Source organism: Sorex araneus, chromosome 10 (genome assembly GCF_027595985.1).
Source record: "Sorex araneus isolate mSorAra2 chromosome 10, mSorAra2.pri, whole genome shotgun sequence".
In the NCBI taxonomy this organism is placed as follows: domain Eukaryota; kingdom Metazoa; phylum Chordata; class Mammalia; order Eulipotyphla; family Soricidae; genus Sorex; species Sorex araneus.
Genome location: NC_073311.1, coordinates 65,279,204 through 65,296,374, shown reverse-complemented (window position 1 = coordinate 65,296,374; position 17,171 = coordinate 65,279,204). Strand labels below are relative to the sequence as shown.

The 17,171-nt window shown below is 62.5% G+C and overlaps 1 protein-coding gene across 1 annotated transcript in view; it reads right to left on the bottom strand.

Annotated features, from left to right (window-relative positions):
• Nucleotides 1–237: 237 nt before the first annotated feature.
• Nucleotides 238–17,171, bottom strand: part of STK38L (serine/threonine kinase 38 like) — a 49,900-nt gene continuing 32,966 nt past the window's right edge. Inside the window, exons 2-14 of the mRNA XM_055118193.1 lie at nucleotides 16,313–16,457; nucleotides 14,287–14,338; nucleotides 10,699–10,821; nucleotides 10,372–10,455; nucleotides 7,375–7,498; nucleotides 6,200–6,354; nucleotides 5,743–5,845; nucleotides 5,594–5,655; nucleotides 5,158–5,275; nucleotides 4,761–4,884; nucleotides 4,026–4,121; nucleotides 3,096–3,187; nucleotides 238–3,018 (exon numbers count right to left, since the gene is read on the bottom strand). Of these exons, the coding sequence (XP_054974168.1) occupies nucleotides 2,891–3,018; nucleotides 3,096–3,187; nucleotides 4,026–4,121; nucleotides 4,761–4,884; nucleotides 5,158–5,275; nucleotides 5,594–5,655; nucleotides 5,743–5,845; nucleotides 6,200–6,354; nucleotides 7,375–7,498; nucleotides 10,372–10,455; nucleotides 10,699–10,821; nucleotides 14,287–14,338; nucleotides 16,313–16,446 (1,395 nt within the window). The 5' untranslated portion in view covers nucleotides 16,447–16,457 and the 3' untranslated portion in view covers nucleotides 238–2,890. The remainder of the gene's footprint in view (nucleotides 3,019–3,095; nucleotides 3,188–4,025; nucleotides 4,122–4,760; nucleotides 4,885–5,157; nucleotides 5,276–5,593; nucleotides 5,656–5,742; nucleotides 5,846–6,199; nucleotides 6,355–7,374; nucleotides 7,499–10,371; nucleotides 10,456–10,698; nucleotides 10,822–14,286; nucleotides 14,339–16,312; nucleotides 16,458–17,171) is intronic.

The window sequence follows — 17,171 nt, the reverse complement described above, 5'->3', positions numbered from 1 at the left end:
TTTTGGGTCACACCAGGCAATGCTCCCGGCCCTGCACTCAGGACTCACTCCTGGCGGTGCTCAGGGCCATACTGGATGCCAAGGACTGAACCCGGGTCGGCCACAGCAAGGCAAACGCCCTACCCACTGTGCTATCGCTCCCGCCCCTAAGGTGACGTTTAAGTGTTTGACACCTTTGAGTTCTGAATAACCTCGACCTCAAAACTTGAAAATAAAGCCAAACCTCACGGACAGGACTGTTACAAACATCATTTATTCTTTTCTTAGCTCCAGTGAAAGCCCCGTGCCGCCCAAACATTTGTGAGATTCAGACACAGAACACAATCTCGACAGCATGATGCTTATTTTTCTAGTAACTGCTCAACAATTGATATTGCGTTTTTAAAAAAATAACTAATCTATTATATTATTATTTTATTCTTTTTAAAGCAGCAATATTCTCTTCAATATTTTTCATAAAAATCTAAAATATCTCTAGTAGTCTCAAGCATCTCGTATTTATATTAACTCTAAGTGTTTCATTAAAATTTTTCAGAAATAAGTGCACTTCTAAAGAGAAAATAAACTCAGATAAACACAAGAGGAAATTATCACAGTTATAGCAAAAAACAAGTGACCTTGAATGCTGAGTCTTAGCAGTCAGAGAGGACGTTCGCAGCGGGGACCTCCTCAAAGGAAAACCTCAGCTACTGACTCGCTCCCGGCCCAGACGCAGTTTCTCCTGCCGTCGGAGACGGACTGTCAGACCCCGACACCTCAAGCAAATGCTCCTAAAGATGCTTATCAATTTACAGGAGTCCGTGAAGGGGCAAAGAAACAAAACAGAGGAAAGTATGCTATTTTAGAAAGAAATGGGACCGGATCTCAAGCCTTAGGAGCCGAAGAAAATAGTCCATCTTTGTTACTATCCATTCAACAGCTTATGATACCAGCTACATATATTCCATTCAGGAAAGAAAAGACTGATTTATTGTACATTCCTTTTCAGAGAGCACTCTGCTTTCATAAATTTAAGGATTCAAAGCTATGTTGATAAGTATAAAAGAAAAATAACATAATCTGCTTTAATACAAAGTTTTTTAATAAAAAGTCAAAAGTCTACATTAAATCAGGAAATTAATATATCTGAATTATACAAGCTTTCCACGTACTTAGAAAAACCGGAAACATATTTCATAACAAAATTCTTTAATTCAAAATATAGTCTAAAGAAAATGCCGTTACGCCCAGCTGATCAGTCAGGCTTTCACCGTGTCAGTGAGACAGACCCCTGGAATCCCCGAGACTCGGTCTGAAGGGGCTCTGCCAGTCGGGGAGTTAATCGGCCTCGTGAATCAAATTCCTGCCTCGCAGGGCACACAGTAAGGTAGGCACTTAAATGCTCCTGGTGAGGAGAACCCCCCTGACTGTCTTTCCCTGCTCAGCCGCCACCCACATGGAAAACTGAGGTAACGAGCTCCCGTGGCATCTCCACTCCAAGGCCTCCCCCCTCTGCTGGGACGGCCGCCACTTGAGGACTAGGAAACAGCGTTTCCCGTCTTCGCCACCGCACCCGCAAACAGTCCTTAAAACTAAAAAGGCAGGGATGAGGTGGGATGAGAAAATCTCATAAAACTGAGTCACAGATAAACGTCTCCTTCGAAAAAAATTAGCGGCAGGTGCAATGAGCAAGTCCAGGTGAGTCAGGGGTACTAAGCCGGCCCTGCGACAGCTCTGCCCTACCCTGCCAAGGGCCCCGCAAGAAGGATGAAGGTCATTACCAGACGACGGCGTAATGAACACCACACGAGCAGCAACAGGAGGGAAGGCAGCAGGAACCGCGTGGAGGGGACAGTCGATCCTGAGTCATTCGCCCCCACCGAGACCCTCGATGGGCAGGGACAGCGGCCCAGGCCCCCCGCCGACCACTGAGCGCGCGGCTCTTCCGCGGTCAAGGCTGACTCCTCAACTAGCACTTAAGAAACCAGAGTTGTTTCAGAAGCAGGACGCTGAGCCAGAGCAATACACTCGCAGGGAAACTCAAGAACTGGATGTCGCCTGGTCTCCACGCCCTCCCCCGGCGCCCCTCCCCTGCGGGTCGGTCCCATCTGGAAACAGGGTCCCGCCGGGGGGGAAACTCTCTGCTCGGGATCTTTGGTACATCTGGAGGCTCAGGAAATGACGAGACGCGGAAACCTCTCCATCCCGGAAAGACGAGCCGCTCCAGGACAGGGAAGGAGTCTCGAGAACCCAGCGACAGGCCCTTCTCCGCAGGTCACCCGCGCGGGAGCTCAGCAGTAAACAAGCACCGAACCCAAAGCCGAAACACGGCACCCAACGGCCACGTGGACATTCCCAGAGTCACCCCGCACTGCCCAGCGGGGACGCAAGTCCTCCGGCCACAGGAGAGCGGGCGAGAGGGGGGAGGGCGTCCGCGAGAGCGCGCCCGCGTTCCTGAGCGCTGAGCCCTGCGCCCCCCTGGGCAGCTCTGGCCGCGGGGACGAGCAGCTGGAGCGGGTCCACCCAGACTCTCCTTCCAAGCGGCTGCAACGGCATCACGGGGTCGTCTGGTGTCGCGGGGGGAGGCCCAAGCGCGGGCTCCGTGGGTCCGTGGCCGTGGGCGATGTTTCTCCCGGCGGGTCGGGGTCACCGCCCGGAGCCACAGCGCACACGGGCAGAGGGACCGTAAGACGCATGTAGGCAGTGCGGTTAGAAAGGGAGATACGTTTCTTTTATTCCAGTACCTTCGTATAATAAAGTTAACAAAAATAATAATATACAAAAAAAATAATAATAAAGCCAGCTGGCACTGCCAACCAATTCCTGCCGCAGTCTCAGAGCCCTAATCCGGTAGGGCCCGCGCCCGGCCTGTCGGGGCCGCAGCCCCTGAGGTCTGGGCGGACGCGCTGGCTCAGAGCTTCCCGGCGTTCGTGTAGGTGGGGATGGAGCCGCGCTGCGTCAGCCCCTCAAACCTCTTGTAGGTGTAGTTGAGGAACACCCAGTCTTTGGATTTGTAGTCCGGCTCCGCGGTGTTGGTCGCTGGGAAGAGAGGCGCGTGTGAGGGGCAGAGGAAGGGCGGGCGGGCGCGGCCCCCAGCCCCGCGGCCCCGGCCTTACCTGGCTGCAGGATGTCAGACTCCGGGAAGTCGTCGAAGTTGGACGTGTCGTCGATGCTCTTGATCTCGATGGGGATCGCGGCTGGCCGCTCCCTGCAGCGGGGCAGGGAGAGGTCAGTCTCCAGACGCCCAGGACAGGGGCCTCGCGGCCCTGTGCAGAGCCAGAGCAGGCCGCCGCGGCCATCAGGCGTGGCGAGAACTGCAGCAGAACACGCATCGCCCAGGGCCCCGACCTCCTTCCCCATCTCCCTGCCAGGACCCTGACCTCCTTCCCCATCTCCCTGCCAGGACCCTGACCTCCGTCCCCATCTCCCTGCCAGGACCCTGACCCCCTCCTCATCTCCCTGCCAGGACCCTGACCTTCTCATCTCCCTGCCAGGACCCTGACCTTCTCATCTCCCTGCCAAGACCCTGACCTCCGTCCCCATCTCCCTGCTAGGACCCTGACCCCCTCCCCATCTCCTTGCCAGGACCCTGACCCCCTCCTCATCTCCCTGCCAGGACCCTGACCCCCTCCTCATCTCCCTGCCAGGACCCTGACCCCCTCCTCATCTCCCTGCCAGGACCCTGACCTCCTTCCCCTCTCCCTGCCAGGACCCTGACCTCCTTCCCCTCTCCCTGCCCTCCTGCCCAGGACTGCGCACGACTCAGAGCAGAAGCCCCGACCCCGCCAACACAAGAACCAGCTTAAATAACGCCATAAAGATGCCTCCTGGCCAGGGACGCGGCTGCCTGTCGAGGCCGGGCTCCATGGCCGCTAATGCCCACCCAAGCGCCAGGGAGAGCTGCCGAGAGTGGACAGCGCAGGGCTGAGGCCGCCAGGCCCTGTGGACCCCACTGCGCCCGCGCCGTCCCTGCAGAGGCTGTGGCCGGGGCCCGTTTCCCCTCCCGGCTCCATCAAGCCTCTCGCTGCCCGGGCCCTGGGAGGTACCTGATGTGACCCCAGTCGACGCCCTCGAAGAACGGGTGACCTTTGATCTCTTCCACCCCGCTGTTGCCGATCCTGTTTTCCGCATCGATGCAGAACCTAGAGACGGGCGGAGTCAGAGAGACTCGGGAACCTTACTCCCGCCCTTCCGTGCCTGTGAAGCCCCTCGTGGGAGGTCGGGAGAAGGTCTCCAGCACCGGCCACGGCGCTGCCGGCTCGGGCTCGTCCTTTAGCGTAATTCAAACACCGAGGTGAACGGTTACTAGTTCAGAACTCACTTTCCATGCACGACCCTGAGCCTGTTTCCCAGAGCCCTGAGTCAGCTGTGTTCCGTTTTCTGACGTTTTGCTTATTGAAACGCTGGTGAAGCCCGTGTCCCCGCGCGGAGACTCCAGGGGGTTCCTTCCTTCTTTCCCTCGTTTGTGGCTCTTGGGCCACGCCGGTGCCCCGGGGCGCGGGGGGTGAAGCCGGGTGGGCGTGTGCGAGGGGAGCACCCCTTCCGACAGCAGGAGCACAGCTCCGTGTGCCTCAGAGCACGGTGGCGGGCAGTGTCGCCCGGCCCCCCCCACGGACACTCGCTGCGTGGGGAGGGGGCGGGGACAGGCAGCCTCTCCCCCTCCTCCCGGGGCCCAGGGTCTGTATGCCCGTCCCTGCCCTCGCTGACTCGTCTCCTGCCCAAAGACGGGGAGCGGGCGGCAGCGTCTCTGGACACCAGGCAGGCCCGAGGGACCCACTGACCTCAGGATTAAGTCCTTGGCTTTCTCGGAGATGGGCACCTCCGGGGGGAAGACCAGCGTTTCCTTCCAGTTCATCACTTTCCTGTACGTTTCCTGAGGTGTTTCGGAGCAGAAGGGCGGGTACCCTAGGGTCAGAGGCCAAACGCCATCAGCCTCCAGGCCGGGAACACGGGCCGCTGCGCATTCCCACAGAGACGCCGCGGGAAAGGCCTGCCCCGCCCAGCGGCCTCCCTCCCCTCTGCAAGGCAGGGAGAGCAGCTGGAAACCCCAAGGTCCTGGTGAGCCCCCTGCTGCCCTCCGGGTCCCTGGGCAGTGAGGGGACGCGGCACGCCCACACGTGCTCCTGAGACATGTTCGGTTGGACGCTTCCATTTACCGACACACGAAGTCCAACGTACCTATCAGCATCTCATACATGATCACCCCCAGGGACCACCAGTCACACAGCTTGTTGTAACCGGTCTGCATGAACACTTCCGGGGCGATGTAGTCGGGCGTTCCGACCGTGGAGTACGCCTGCGGAGAAGCAGCCTGTCAGCCGGCATTCCGGAGCCACACCAACCGTGCCCGGGCGGAGACACCACAGCAGGGAGGGCGGCTGCCTCTCGCGGGCACCCCGGGTGGTCTCCTGAGACCCGCCAGGAGTCGGCCCTGAGCACTGCCGAGTGTGGTCCCAAAACAGATGAACTGAAAAAAAGAAACCACCCACCCCTCACCCACACCCCCATACACACACCCACACACACCCACACCCACACCCACACCCACACACACACACACACACACACACACACGCCGGGCCCAGTGCAGGGCAGCCCTCTCCGGCCGACTCACCAGCTGCCTCCTGTTCTTCTTCCACGTCTCCGCCTTCCTCTTGGAGTTCATGTTCTGGAACGCTGAGGGCGGCAGAGACAGCCGTCAGCCAGGCCCTTCCCGCCAGCCCCGCTACCCCCCACCCCGCCCCACCCCGCACGGCCACTCACAGAAGTCTCGGGGCGGGTTGTGGGTCAGGTTTCTGTAGAACTCAGTCCTGTGGGCTTTCTTCAGCCCCGTGCACAAACCGAAGTCAGACAACTTCACGTGACCCTGAAAAGGGAAAATATCGAGTAAAGTCAAGAGACGATATTAACTTCGAAAATAACAGCCCTACTGCAAACTCCTCTTTTGAGTTGCAATGATGAGACTCTTTTTTTGCATACCCAGTGATCTCAGGGTTACCCTGGCTCTGCATGCAGGGGTCACTCCACTCCTAGTGGGCTCGGAGACCCTGTGGGATGCCGGGGATCGAACCCAGGTCGGCTGTGTGCAAGGCTAGCGCCCCCCTCGCTGCCCTGCACTCCGGCCCACACTCTAGCTCAGACCGGAATGGCACACTGTATATACGCTGACTGGGGAGGCAGGGCAGGGCAGGGAAGGGGAGGGCCCGAGTCCCCCGCGTGCCTTGGCGTCCAGCAGCAGGTTGTCGGGCTTGATGTCGCGGTGGATGAAGCCCAGCTGGTGGATGGCGTCGATGGCCAGGACGGTCTCGGAGACGTAGAACTGGGCCTCCTCCTCCGAGAGGGTGTCCTTCTTCATCAGCAGGGTCATCATGTCGCCTGCGGACAGGGGGCGGGGCTGGGCCTTCGGGGGATCCCACAGAGCCCGCCCGGCTGCTGCCACCCGCCTGGGTCAGGGAGAGCCCCCGCAGCGGCCAGTGCTGGGGGCCTGAGGGGCTCAGCCGGGGGAGAGTGGGGGGGAGACAGTCTCAGGGGAGAGTAGGGGAGAGTCTCAGGGGAGAGTAGGGGAGAGTCTCAGGGGAGAGTAGGGGAGAGTCTCAGGGGAGAGTAGGGGGAGAGTCTCAGGGGAGAGTAGGGGGAGACAGCCCCGGGGAGAGTGGGGGGAGAGTCTCAGGGGAGAGTAGGGGAGAGTCTCAGGGGAGAGTCTCAGGGGAGAGTGGGGGGGAGAGTCTCAGGGGAGAGTGGGGGAGAGTCTCAGGGGAGAGTAGGGGAGAGTCTCAGGGGAGAGTGGGGGAGAGTCTCAGGGGAGAGTAGGGGAGAACACGGGGAGAGTGGGGAGCAGCCCCGCCCGGAGCAGCCGAGGGCACACAGGTGCGTGTCGGGGAGGCAGGCGCAGCCCCCAGCAGGACTCGGGCCCCCTCGGGCAGCCCCCGGGCGCTCTCGTGGGGACTCGTCTCTAAAGGGGCCGAGAGCAACCGTTCGCCCTCCCCTTGCTCTAGGTCCCCGGGGGCCCGGGTACGAGGCCTGTGCAGCCCCCAGCAGGGCCGGGCATCTCCTGTGTCCCCCAGACTCTCCTCAGCGTCCCCAAGCACGGACAGCGCTGAACCCCGTCAGTGGCCGCCTGGGCAGCCCAGCCCAACCTGCCCGCTCCCACAGAGCGTCCACCCGGACCCCGGCCACAGCTGCTGCCGCCTCCCCCTGCACCGGGTCCCTGGACAGCGCCGCGGTGAGCACTTTCCACGGGCCCTGGAGCCCAGCAGGGCGGGGGCTACAGGGACACAGCCTGGGCGCAGGCGGGCTGCTGGGCCACCCGGGCAGGTGTGAGGCGGTGTTCGCAGAGGTGTGGGTGGGGCGGGTTCAGACCGCCCGGCCGGGGTCCCTCAGGCGGGCGGCCGTTACCTCCGGGGAGGAACTCCATGATCAGGTAGAGGTTGCGCTTGTCCTGGAAGCTGTAGAACATCTTCACCACCCAGGCGCCGTCCGCCTCCACCAGGATGTCCCTCTCTGCGCGGATGTGGGCCACCTGCACGGACAGGGGTGGGGACACGGCTGAGACACGCCAACCGTCCCGGCAGCCGTGGGGAGGGCCGGGAGCGGACAGACTCCGCAGGCTCCCGGGACACGGGGGCCGGGGAGGGTCACGACAGAGACCAGCAACCCCCTGCAAGCCGGGGCTGTGCTCTGGCCTGCGGAAGGACGGGACCCTGAGAGGCGCCCCTGCGAGACCCGCCGCACCCGGGCCCGGACCGACACGCGAGCAAGCGTGGGCGCTACTTCCCACCCACCGACGCCCGGCCCGGCCCTGAGGCTGCAGGGGCGTCTGGGAGGACACGGCGGCGCTCGGCTCCCACCCGCCCTCTCCTAGTCGCCCCTGCACCCTTCCAGACTCCCTGTCAGGCATGTCCCTGCTGCCACCCCCCTGCCCACACGGGCCCACGCCCACTCTCCCCGCCCACCCCCTGCACACACAGGCCCACGCCCACTCTCCCCACCCCCCTGCCCACTCTCCCCGCCCCCCCAGCCCTGCACAGGCCCACACCCACTCTCCCCACCCCCCCTCTGCCCACACGGGCCCACGCCCACTCTCCCCACCCCCCCTCTGCCCACACAGGCCCACGCCTACTCTTCCCACCCCCCTTCTGCCCACTCAGGCCCACGCCCACTCTCCCCACCCCCCTGCCCACTCTCCCCACCCCCCCTCTGCCCACACGGGCCCACGCCCACTCTCCCCACCCCCCCTCTGCCCACACAGGCCCACGCCCACTCTCCCCACCCCCCTTCTGCCCACTCAGGCCCACGCCCACTCTCCCCGCTCACCTCCTGCCCCCACAGACCCACGCCCAGTCAGCATCTGCAGCAGCTCCCCAGGGCGCAGGCAAGGTGGTCTCCCGTCCAGTCCAGGGGTGCCTCTGCCCCTTCTCACCCGTCCTGGAGGCCCCTGGGCCCCCTCAACATCCCTGCCCTCAGTCAGCTGCCCAGGCCTGGGCAGTGCCCTCACTCCTCACACAGTGCTCCTGCCCTCACTCAGGACGGACCCTGGCCAGCCCTGACTCCCGCCGCCCCCAGCCTGTCCTCTGTGCACGAGAGCCCCCGTCTGGCCTGCCTGTCCTCGTCCGCACCAACGGCCAACTAAACGTCCCTGTGTTCTGGCACCCCAAGGTGCCCCCGCTGCAGGGCCAGCTCCTTCCCTCCCTCCCCAGAGCCCAGCCCGGGAGCCCCCACACCCTCCCCGCTCTCCCCCACCCCGTATTCCCTGGGCACAGCACCCGCTCTCACACCCGATTCCCATCTGACTCCTGAGCACCTAAGCGTCAGCGCGGGAAACGCCCACGGCCCTGCCTGCTCCCGGCTGCTCTGGGCTCCTGCCTCTGCCCAGCACGGCCGCGTCTGCTGCCAAGGCCCCGAGAGGCCCTCCCACGGCACCCAGGTGGGGGCCTGGCCCGGCCCGCCAGACCCCCCAGCTGCCTCTGTTCCTGTGGCCGTGACCAGGTGCCGCCCCCGGCCTGCCAGCTGCGGCCTGAGCCCGTGTCTGCGTGCACGCTCCCGAGTTACTCCTTATGGCAGAACACGGCAGCACGGTCACACGGGCTCCAGGTGTACGCTGGGACGGTCACCTGTGCGCATGGACAGCTGGTCGCCAACAGGGGACAGGTCTGAGGGGAGGCGGGAAACCCCCACGCACATCGAGAACGGCCGGTCACACGTGCGGACAGTCAGATCCCTTTCCACGCCAACAGATGCGAGACCCTGACATCAGACCCGAGTCCGGAGACGCCAGGAAACAGGCGGCCCCTGCCGGACTCTGGGCCACTTCGAACCCAGAAGCTCCCCAGCACAAAGGCCGCCTCTTTGCCTCTTGCGGGCGAGGCCAATGCCCGAGTCCGTAACGCACTTGGCGAACACCCAGGGCACCACCCGCAGAAACAACCCCGCCAACCCCGCCGAAAACACGGGGGAAATACACACTTCCTGCAAGCCACCCTGACGGGCAGGAGAGCGGCCCTGCTCGACACCGACCACTGGGGACGCCAGGAGAATCAGCGCGCTCTCGGGGGAGGGGCAGAGGGGTGTCGGCGGGGGCAGCCTTTCGGGAAAACAGTGATCCAAGACCTGAGCTGCCGTGACCTCACTTCCGGCAGGGCCCCGGGGCCTCTGCACCCCCGTGTTCACGAGCCCCAGGCACAGCCCAGGTGCCAGCACAGACGGCGAGGAACAAGGGCCTGACACAACACAGCAGGACTGAGCGGCAGAAAAGAGGAAATCACGCAGCACGCGCTTTCGCGGCTAGAGCTGGAGAGCCCCCTGCTGAGGGGCCCAGTCAGGAGAGGGACAGACAGGACGACAGACAGAGTGACTGCCCATCTGTGGGACACGAGGACGCATCAGAGGAAGATAACAAATACCCAAAGGCAACAGATCCCGAGAACCAGCTTACAGCACTGAGCTTACTGCCAGGGAGACAGGCGCGAGCGTGCATACAGGCATGTGTGCGTGTGCATGTGCATGAGTGTGTTAGTGTGTATCTGTGTGTGCGTGTGTGTGTTGGTTTGTATCTGTGTGTGTGTGTGTTGGTGCATATCTGTGTGCATGTTGATGTGCATCTGTGTGTGCGTGTATGTGTGTGCGTGCATGTGTGTGTGTGTGCGTGTGTGTCAGCACCAGGACAGTGGCGGGAGAAGCAGCCCTGGCGGGGATACGCGTGGAGCCCTGTCACTGCCCGTACCGCGAGCCACAGTGACTAGGGCTGGCCTGGGGGCGGGGCGCCAGTGACCCTAGCAAAGGCACCGGGAGTCACAGCTGGGAAGCTGGGGCACCCTGAGAGGGGCGGGGCGGAGGGCGGGCCCTCCTGTGTGTGCCCGGGTCTCGGGAGAGCGGGGGACGCGGGCGGGCTCCCACCTGCTCCTTCTCGAGCATGTCCGCTTTCCTCAGGATCTTCATGGCGTAGATATGGCCTGTGTCCTTCTTCTGGACGAGCCGCACCTGGAACACAACAACGTCCACGCCCCGCTGTGACCGGCGAAGCTGCCGGATGACTACCCGGGCCCAGCACGGGCCGCGAGGAGGTGGGGTCCGTCGGGGTGGGTCATTTGTATGTGCTGCGATGCCCACCACCGCGGCGGGGTCCCCTCTGCCCAAAGGGCAGGGGAGCGGGCAGCGGGCAGGAGGGGCCCCCATCCCCCCCCGGGCAGCGGGCAGGCGGCCCCGTGCCCGGCGTCTGCGCACCTCTCCGAAGGCGCCTCTTCCGATGACCTTCAGGGACTCAAAGTCGTCCAGGCCGAGCCGGGTCCTCTTGAGCCGCAGGAACTCCGTCTCCTTGCGAGCGTGCTGGGACCGGCGCAGCTTTTTCTACACAACAGACAGACAACGGCTTGGCCCTCGCCCGGAGCCGGCCGAGGGCCCGAGGAACGTCCCCCTGCGCTGCCACCCACTGCCCTCAGCTGAGGGGCAGCGGGCGTGGGAAGGAGGAAACAAGCGGAAGACGGCTGAAGCCCGGGTACCCGACCAACCCTCAGTCTTCCTGGCTTTGCGGTTTGTCTGGTCTTTGGGCCACACCTGGCGGTGCTCAGGGGCTACTCCTGACTCCACACTCAGAAATTACCCCTGGCAGTGCTCAAGGGCCCATTTGGGGTGTGAGGGATCGAACCCGGGTTGGCCGCGTGCAGGGCAGAGGCCCTCCCCCTGCAGGATCACCGCCGCCCTCCAGCCCGCCTGCCCCCAGCCCTCTCACGCCTGTGCAGCAGCCACCGGGACCCGAGCCGGGAAATGCTCCCGGGGCCCGGGTGCCGCGTGCAGGAAGCCTCCTTTCAGCCGGGTGCCCAGCCGGCACGTGCCCGGCACGAGGGCAGAGCCCACCCGGGGCAGACCTGGAGCCCGCGCTCCGGGGAAGGTGAGGCCACCCCTGTCCCCAGTCGCAAACACAGGAACCTCAAGGAGCCCGCTAAGAATTCCCTAGCGCCCCCCCAGGGTCACGAGAAATGACCCCTCCCTGCGTGGAAACGCCCAGGGCCACAGGAAGGACGCTGGCTGCCGCAGGGCACTGGGCGTGTCCCTGCCAAACCTCCACTTCCTCTCTCCACGCAGAGCGCGGGCTGGCGCCTTGGCTGGTTTCTGGGTTGGGTCACACCCAGCTTTGCTCAGGGTTGCTCCTGGCCCTGCACTCAGGAATCGCTCCTGCGGGCTCGTGGGAACCGTTGGGGGCTGGGGGGGTGGAGCCCCGGCTGGCCACACGCACGGAGACGCCCCCGAGCTGTCCTGATGCGAGCTGCATGTCCGTGTCGCCGACACAGTGAGCGCCAGGAGCGGGGACGGGGCTGCCGAGTGCGTGTCCGAGGGCCGGCCGGCCAGGCCTCCAGCAGCCCTGGGAGGAGCACCCGCCTCCTCTCGGGACGTGAGGGGCAGTGAGTGGCACGGCCCAGCGGTGGGACCCGTGCCCGCCGCACCACGGGAGACACCTGCGCTGTTCCCCGAAGGCTGCGGGACACGAGCCACAGGTCCCAGGGGAGCGAGGGTCGTGCTTCTCTGCAGACGTCACACACGTCCGCCATCACCTTTCTCGGTTAAAGGTTAAAGGAAGGGCCAGGGCAGTTGCACAGCAGCAGTGCAAACGCCCCGAGCACTGTCGACACGGTCCCTGAGCACCGCCAGGAGTTCACAGTTCTTAATTCACAGTGCAGAACCAGGAGTCACCCCTAAGCACCGCCGCTGTGGCCCAAACCCCCTCCAAAATTTTAATTAAAAAAAAAAACACGTAAACAACATGAGTTTTAAAGCTACATTTTATACTGGTTTTATATAAATAATCTGAACAAAAACAACTTTAAGACTACACTCAAGGGGCAGGAGGGCATTTGCCTTACACGCAGCTGATCCGGGTTTGATTCCCAGCATCCCATATGGTCCCCCAAGCACTGCCAGGAGTAATTCCTGAGTAACCCCTGAGCATCGCCGGGTGTGACCCCAAAAGCAAAACAAAAAACAAAAACCAAAAAACAAAACCACCGGGCCGGAGCGATAGCACAGCGGGTAGGGTGTTTGCCTTCCATGCAGCCGACCTGGGTTCAATCCCCGGCATCCCATATGGTCCCCCAAGCACCGCCAGGAGTAATTCCTGAGTGCAAAGCCAGGAGTAACCCCTGAGCATCACTGGGTGTGACCCAAAAAGAAAGAAAAAAAAAAACCACCAAAACAGCCTATACTGCCAACCAGCCACATGGTGGCGCTACGCCACCACATCAGGCAGGACAGACACACTGGAGTGCAGAGGCCCAGCAAGCAACACGCCTCCCGGGGACGCAGCAGGACTGGCCTCGGGGTGACCCACGCACTGCAACAACGCCGGGAGAAAAGGCAGACGGTGGAGAATACAGAGCAGACACGGACACAAACGCGAGGGAAAGCAGAGAGCACTGCTCCCATCCTCCTCAAAGTCAAGGACCACAAACGTGCTCTGAAATTAATAGACTGACTTTACGTGAGTGCTTTTCAGTTCTACAGACGAGCACAGCTGATTGACGGAGGAACGAATCACAAGGCCTGGTGCTGAATTTAAGCATCGGACATGAAAGAACCAGGAGAGTTCTCGGGACGGGACAGGGAAGGTGACGTAGGGCTGGACTTCAGACCACCTGCTGGGGCCGGGTGACCCCACAAACACCTTCCCCCTGGGGGCCGGGTTCCCAGAGCCGGGAGCCCCTCTTGGGGCTGAGCAGTGGGGGGCGCGGTCTGGGGGCAACAGCGGGCCCCTCCTCTCTGCTCCTGTCAAGAAGCGGCCGGAAGATCCCGGTTCTGAACAGGGGGCGGCAGGCCAAGGAAGGGTGGGCTGAGCAGGAACCTACGCTCTCCAGCCTGCAAGGGAGAGGGCCTCCATCCGGCACGCTGCACACGCCACTCGGCACACCTCCTGACCCCGAGACACACGCCGTGACCTTTCCCAGAGGCTGTTCTGGTGCCGAACTCCCCATCCTGCCCCCAGACACGCATGCTCACGCTAGCACGAGCTCGCTCCCGCTCCTCTCCCCCTCCCCATAATTTATGATCTCTTCAGGGAAAGAGCCATCATTCACATGTTCGTTTATTCACCCATTTTCTCCCACGCCTGCAAGCTCAGGAGACGTGACGCTCACTGAGCCGTGATGGCACTCTGGGGCGGGAGAGAACAGGGCAGCTGCAGCACTTGCCTTGCATGCAGCCAGCCCGATTCAACCCCCAGCAGTCAGGAGTGAGCCCTGAGCACAAAGCCAGGAGCACTTCCGGGACACCACTGGGTGTGGCCCAAACCCTCTTACTGCCCACCCATCCCCGACACATGCCCCAGATGTAACGGAGCTCCTACTTTGGAAAGATGATCTAGGGGGTCCCAGAGCAGAAGGGAGGGCACCGCAAGGGCAGTGGGCGCTGGCATGACGGGGCTGAGAGGAGAGAGGCAGCTGAGGGGACAGACTGCCCAGGGAGAGGGTCTGAGGCCAGAGGGTGGACAGGTCAGCATGGGGCGGGGTGCAAGCCAGGCCAGAGGCCGTCGCCACACCCACACGTGCCTGAGCAGCCAACGCAGGGGAAAGGCACACACAGGGCACTGGCGGGAACAGCGGAAACGCTGGACACTGGTGGGACGGGGGCAGGACAGCTGGCCGGGCTCTTCAGGAGGCACCCGGTGAGCCACGACTGGCAATGGAATGCAGCACTGCTATACACACACACACAGACACACACAGACACACAGACACACACACACACACACACACACACACACACACACACACACACACACGGCCCCGCCCTCGCCCCGCCCGCCCCAGCCAAGGCTGCTCTCACCTCTTCATCCGCCAATCCCTCTTCCTCCATGGCCACTTCCAACTTCTTCTGCCTTTTCAAATGAAAACAAAACATTAAAAACTGTAAAGACAGACCTTAACATTCCCCTTTTAAAGAAGGACATTTACTTATGAAACACTACCATTTGCTATGCTAAAAAATCAAGCTGAACGAACATGATCACCAAAAAACTCTTCCTCAACATAGTAGCACACAGTGGACTTTGCCTCCACACGCTGGTGAGACGAGGACGTCTACAGCTGTGTGAGCCCTAGTCAGGGGCCTGGTGCTCGACGACGGAACCCGGCTCTCGAAGGCCGCGACTGCCCAAGTCACGAACACTGTCTCCAAGCCCCTGAGTCTGATCCCTCTCTAAGCCCCCCTGATCTGATCCCTCTCTAAGCCCCTGATCTGATCCCTCTCTAAGCCCCTGAGTCTGATCCCTCTCTAAGCCCCCCTGATCTGATCCCTCTCTAAGCCCCCCTGATCTGATCCCTCTCTAAGCCCCTGATCTGATCCCTCTCTAAGCCCCTGAGTCTGATCCCTCTCTAAGCCCCCCTGAGTCTGATCCCTCTCTAAGCCCCCCTGATCTGATCCCTCTCTAAGCCCCTGATCTGATCCCTCTCTAAGCCCCCCTGATCTGATCCCTCTCTAAGCCTCCCTGATCTGATCCCTCTCTAAGCCCCTGATCTGATCCCTCTCTAAGCCCCCCCTGAGTCTGATCCCTCTCTAAGCCCCTGATCTGATCCCTCTCTAAGCCCCCCTGATCTGATCCCTCTCTAAGCCCCCCTGAGTCTGATCCCTCTCTAAGCCCCCCTGATCTGATCCCTCTCTAAGCCCCTGAGTCTGATCCCTCTCTAAGCCCCCCTGAGTCTGATCCCTCTCTAAGCCCCCCTGATCTGATCCCTCTCTAAGCCCCCCTGATCTGATCCCTCTCTAAGCCCCTGATCTGATCCCTCTCTAAGCCCCGAGTCTGGGTCCTGACTCGACACCTACTGGCTCCATGAGCTTGTTTGTATCTTTCCCTTGGAATTTGGGCTTGACTTTCCCAAACACTCAGGAAAAGATACTCACTGCACAGTGTATATCAAAAACTAAGCAACTCTGTAACCAGGACTCCTGGTCTTCTAGAAGAGCCAAGCTCCCAGGGCTGGAGAGACCGTGCAGGAGGCGGGCGTCTGCCTTGCACGCAGCCAGCTGGGGTTCCGTCCCGGCACCCCGTGTTGCTCCCTGAGCACCCGCCAGGAGGGATCCCTGGGTGCAGGCCAGGCGCAGGCCTTGCGCCCCTCTGGATTTGGAACAAAACCAAAGTAAAGATGCAAAACAAATGTAAATAGTCACATCCCCATCCTCCTATTTTAGTGGAGCCTAAACTGCGTGAGCAGGGCGAGGAGTGGGGGCCGCGAGACAGGAACGGAGCACCCGGGCGTGTGCAGCCCCAGAGAGCACAGGACTGGCGTGTCCCAGCCCGCACCCGGGAGAGCTCTTCCTTCCAGAAGGTGCCGGAAAAGGTGACGGGAGAAGGATGGAGGACTGAACCATCACGCAAACGTCTCAGCGGGCGGGAGAGCAAGCCTGGCACGGGGGAGGCCGCAGGGTGCCCTGAGCACTGTCGGGCCGGGCCCACCACAGGCACAGATGCGAGTCTCCCTGCTCACCTCTCGGGCCCTGGCCAGAGTGAGCTCGTGCCAACCCTCCGCAGGACGCCCTTTCCCAGGCCAGTGCATCACCGCGACTCACAGCTGGGCCGTGAAGCCGCCCGGGGGAGACCCCCAATGGCACGTCCCGTCACCTCAGCACGGGGACGGCCCCGCGGGGACGATCCTGCAGAGTGCAGGCGTCTGCACCGGGCTCTCTGCCGAGGGGAAGGTGTCTGGGCAGCACGGGCAGTGCCGCCTCGGCCCGCAGCTGCCGCTCAAACCTCAAGCACGCGCTCTGGGTCCCGAGAGAAACAGGAGCGAGGGACACGCGCGAGCGGGAGCACCGGGCTGCCCGCCCCACCGCCCCGCCGCCCCGCGGGCCGTACCTGGCCTCCCGCTCCTCGTGCTGGGCGATCAGGTTGCTGTAGAAGTTCTCCAGGGTCAGCTTGGCCACGGTCACCCGCTCCCGGGTGTGGTTGCTCATGGGGAAGGGGGCTGTGGTCCCGGCCGTCACTGCCATGGTAACGGGCACTGCAACGACACGGAACATGGTGCTCAGCGCAGGGTCTCTGTCCCTCACCGACTCCAGACGGCCCCGCCGCCCCTCTGAGCAAAAGGCCGGCGCAGGGGTGAACACGTGCGAGAGAGGCTCGGACAGAAGAGGGCTGCGAAGTGCCGGCAACGCCGCCGAGCCGCCGGGGCCCCACACACGCACGTCAGCGCCAGGCAGCTGCGCCAATACGCTGACGCCCCGGGAAGGCCTCCCTGACCCACGTCTCTGCCCCAGGGAACGGGCAGCCCCGCCAAGCTTCCGCCCAGCCCCGGGGAGGCCCTGGGAGTGACTGGCTTCGGTCAGGAGTCTCTGCATCAAACGTGCTCACACAGCCCACCGCGAGGCCGCAGGGGCGGGGTCCGAGGAAAAGCTGCTGTGGGGACAAGCTCCGGCTGGGGCCCACGGCCGCCCGGGCTCAGTTTCCTGCCACTGGGAAAGGGCTTCCAAGGTCACTTCATGGAAAAAGCAAACCAAAGCCAAGCCGGTACACGGACAGCGACCGAGCATGCAGCACGAAGGAACCGGGCCAGCTGGCGGCAGGGACACTCTGAGGCCTGATGGCCCACTCGGGCCTTCTGCCTGCTGCCGGCCACTCCCTGCTGACGTCACGGGGCCTGGCCCAGGACAGGGGACGGTGCCCAGCTCCCAGCAGCCTCCACCCCCGAGCTGGCCGCTCGACTGACCTACTCGGC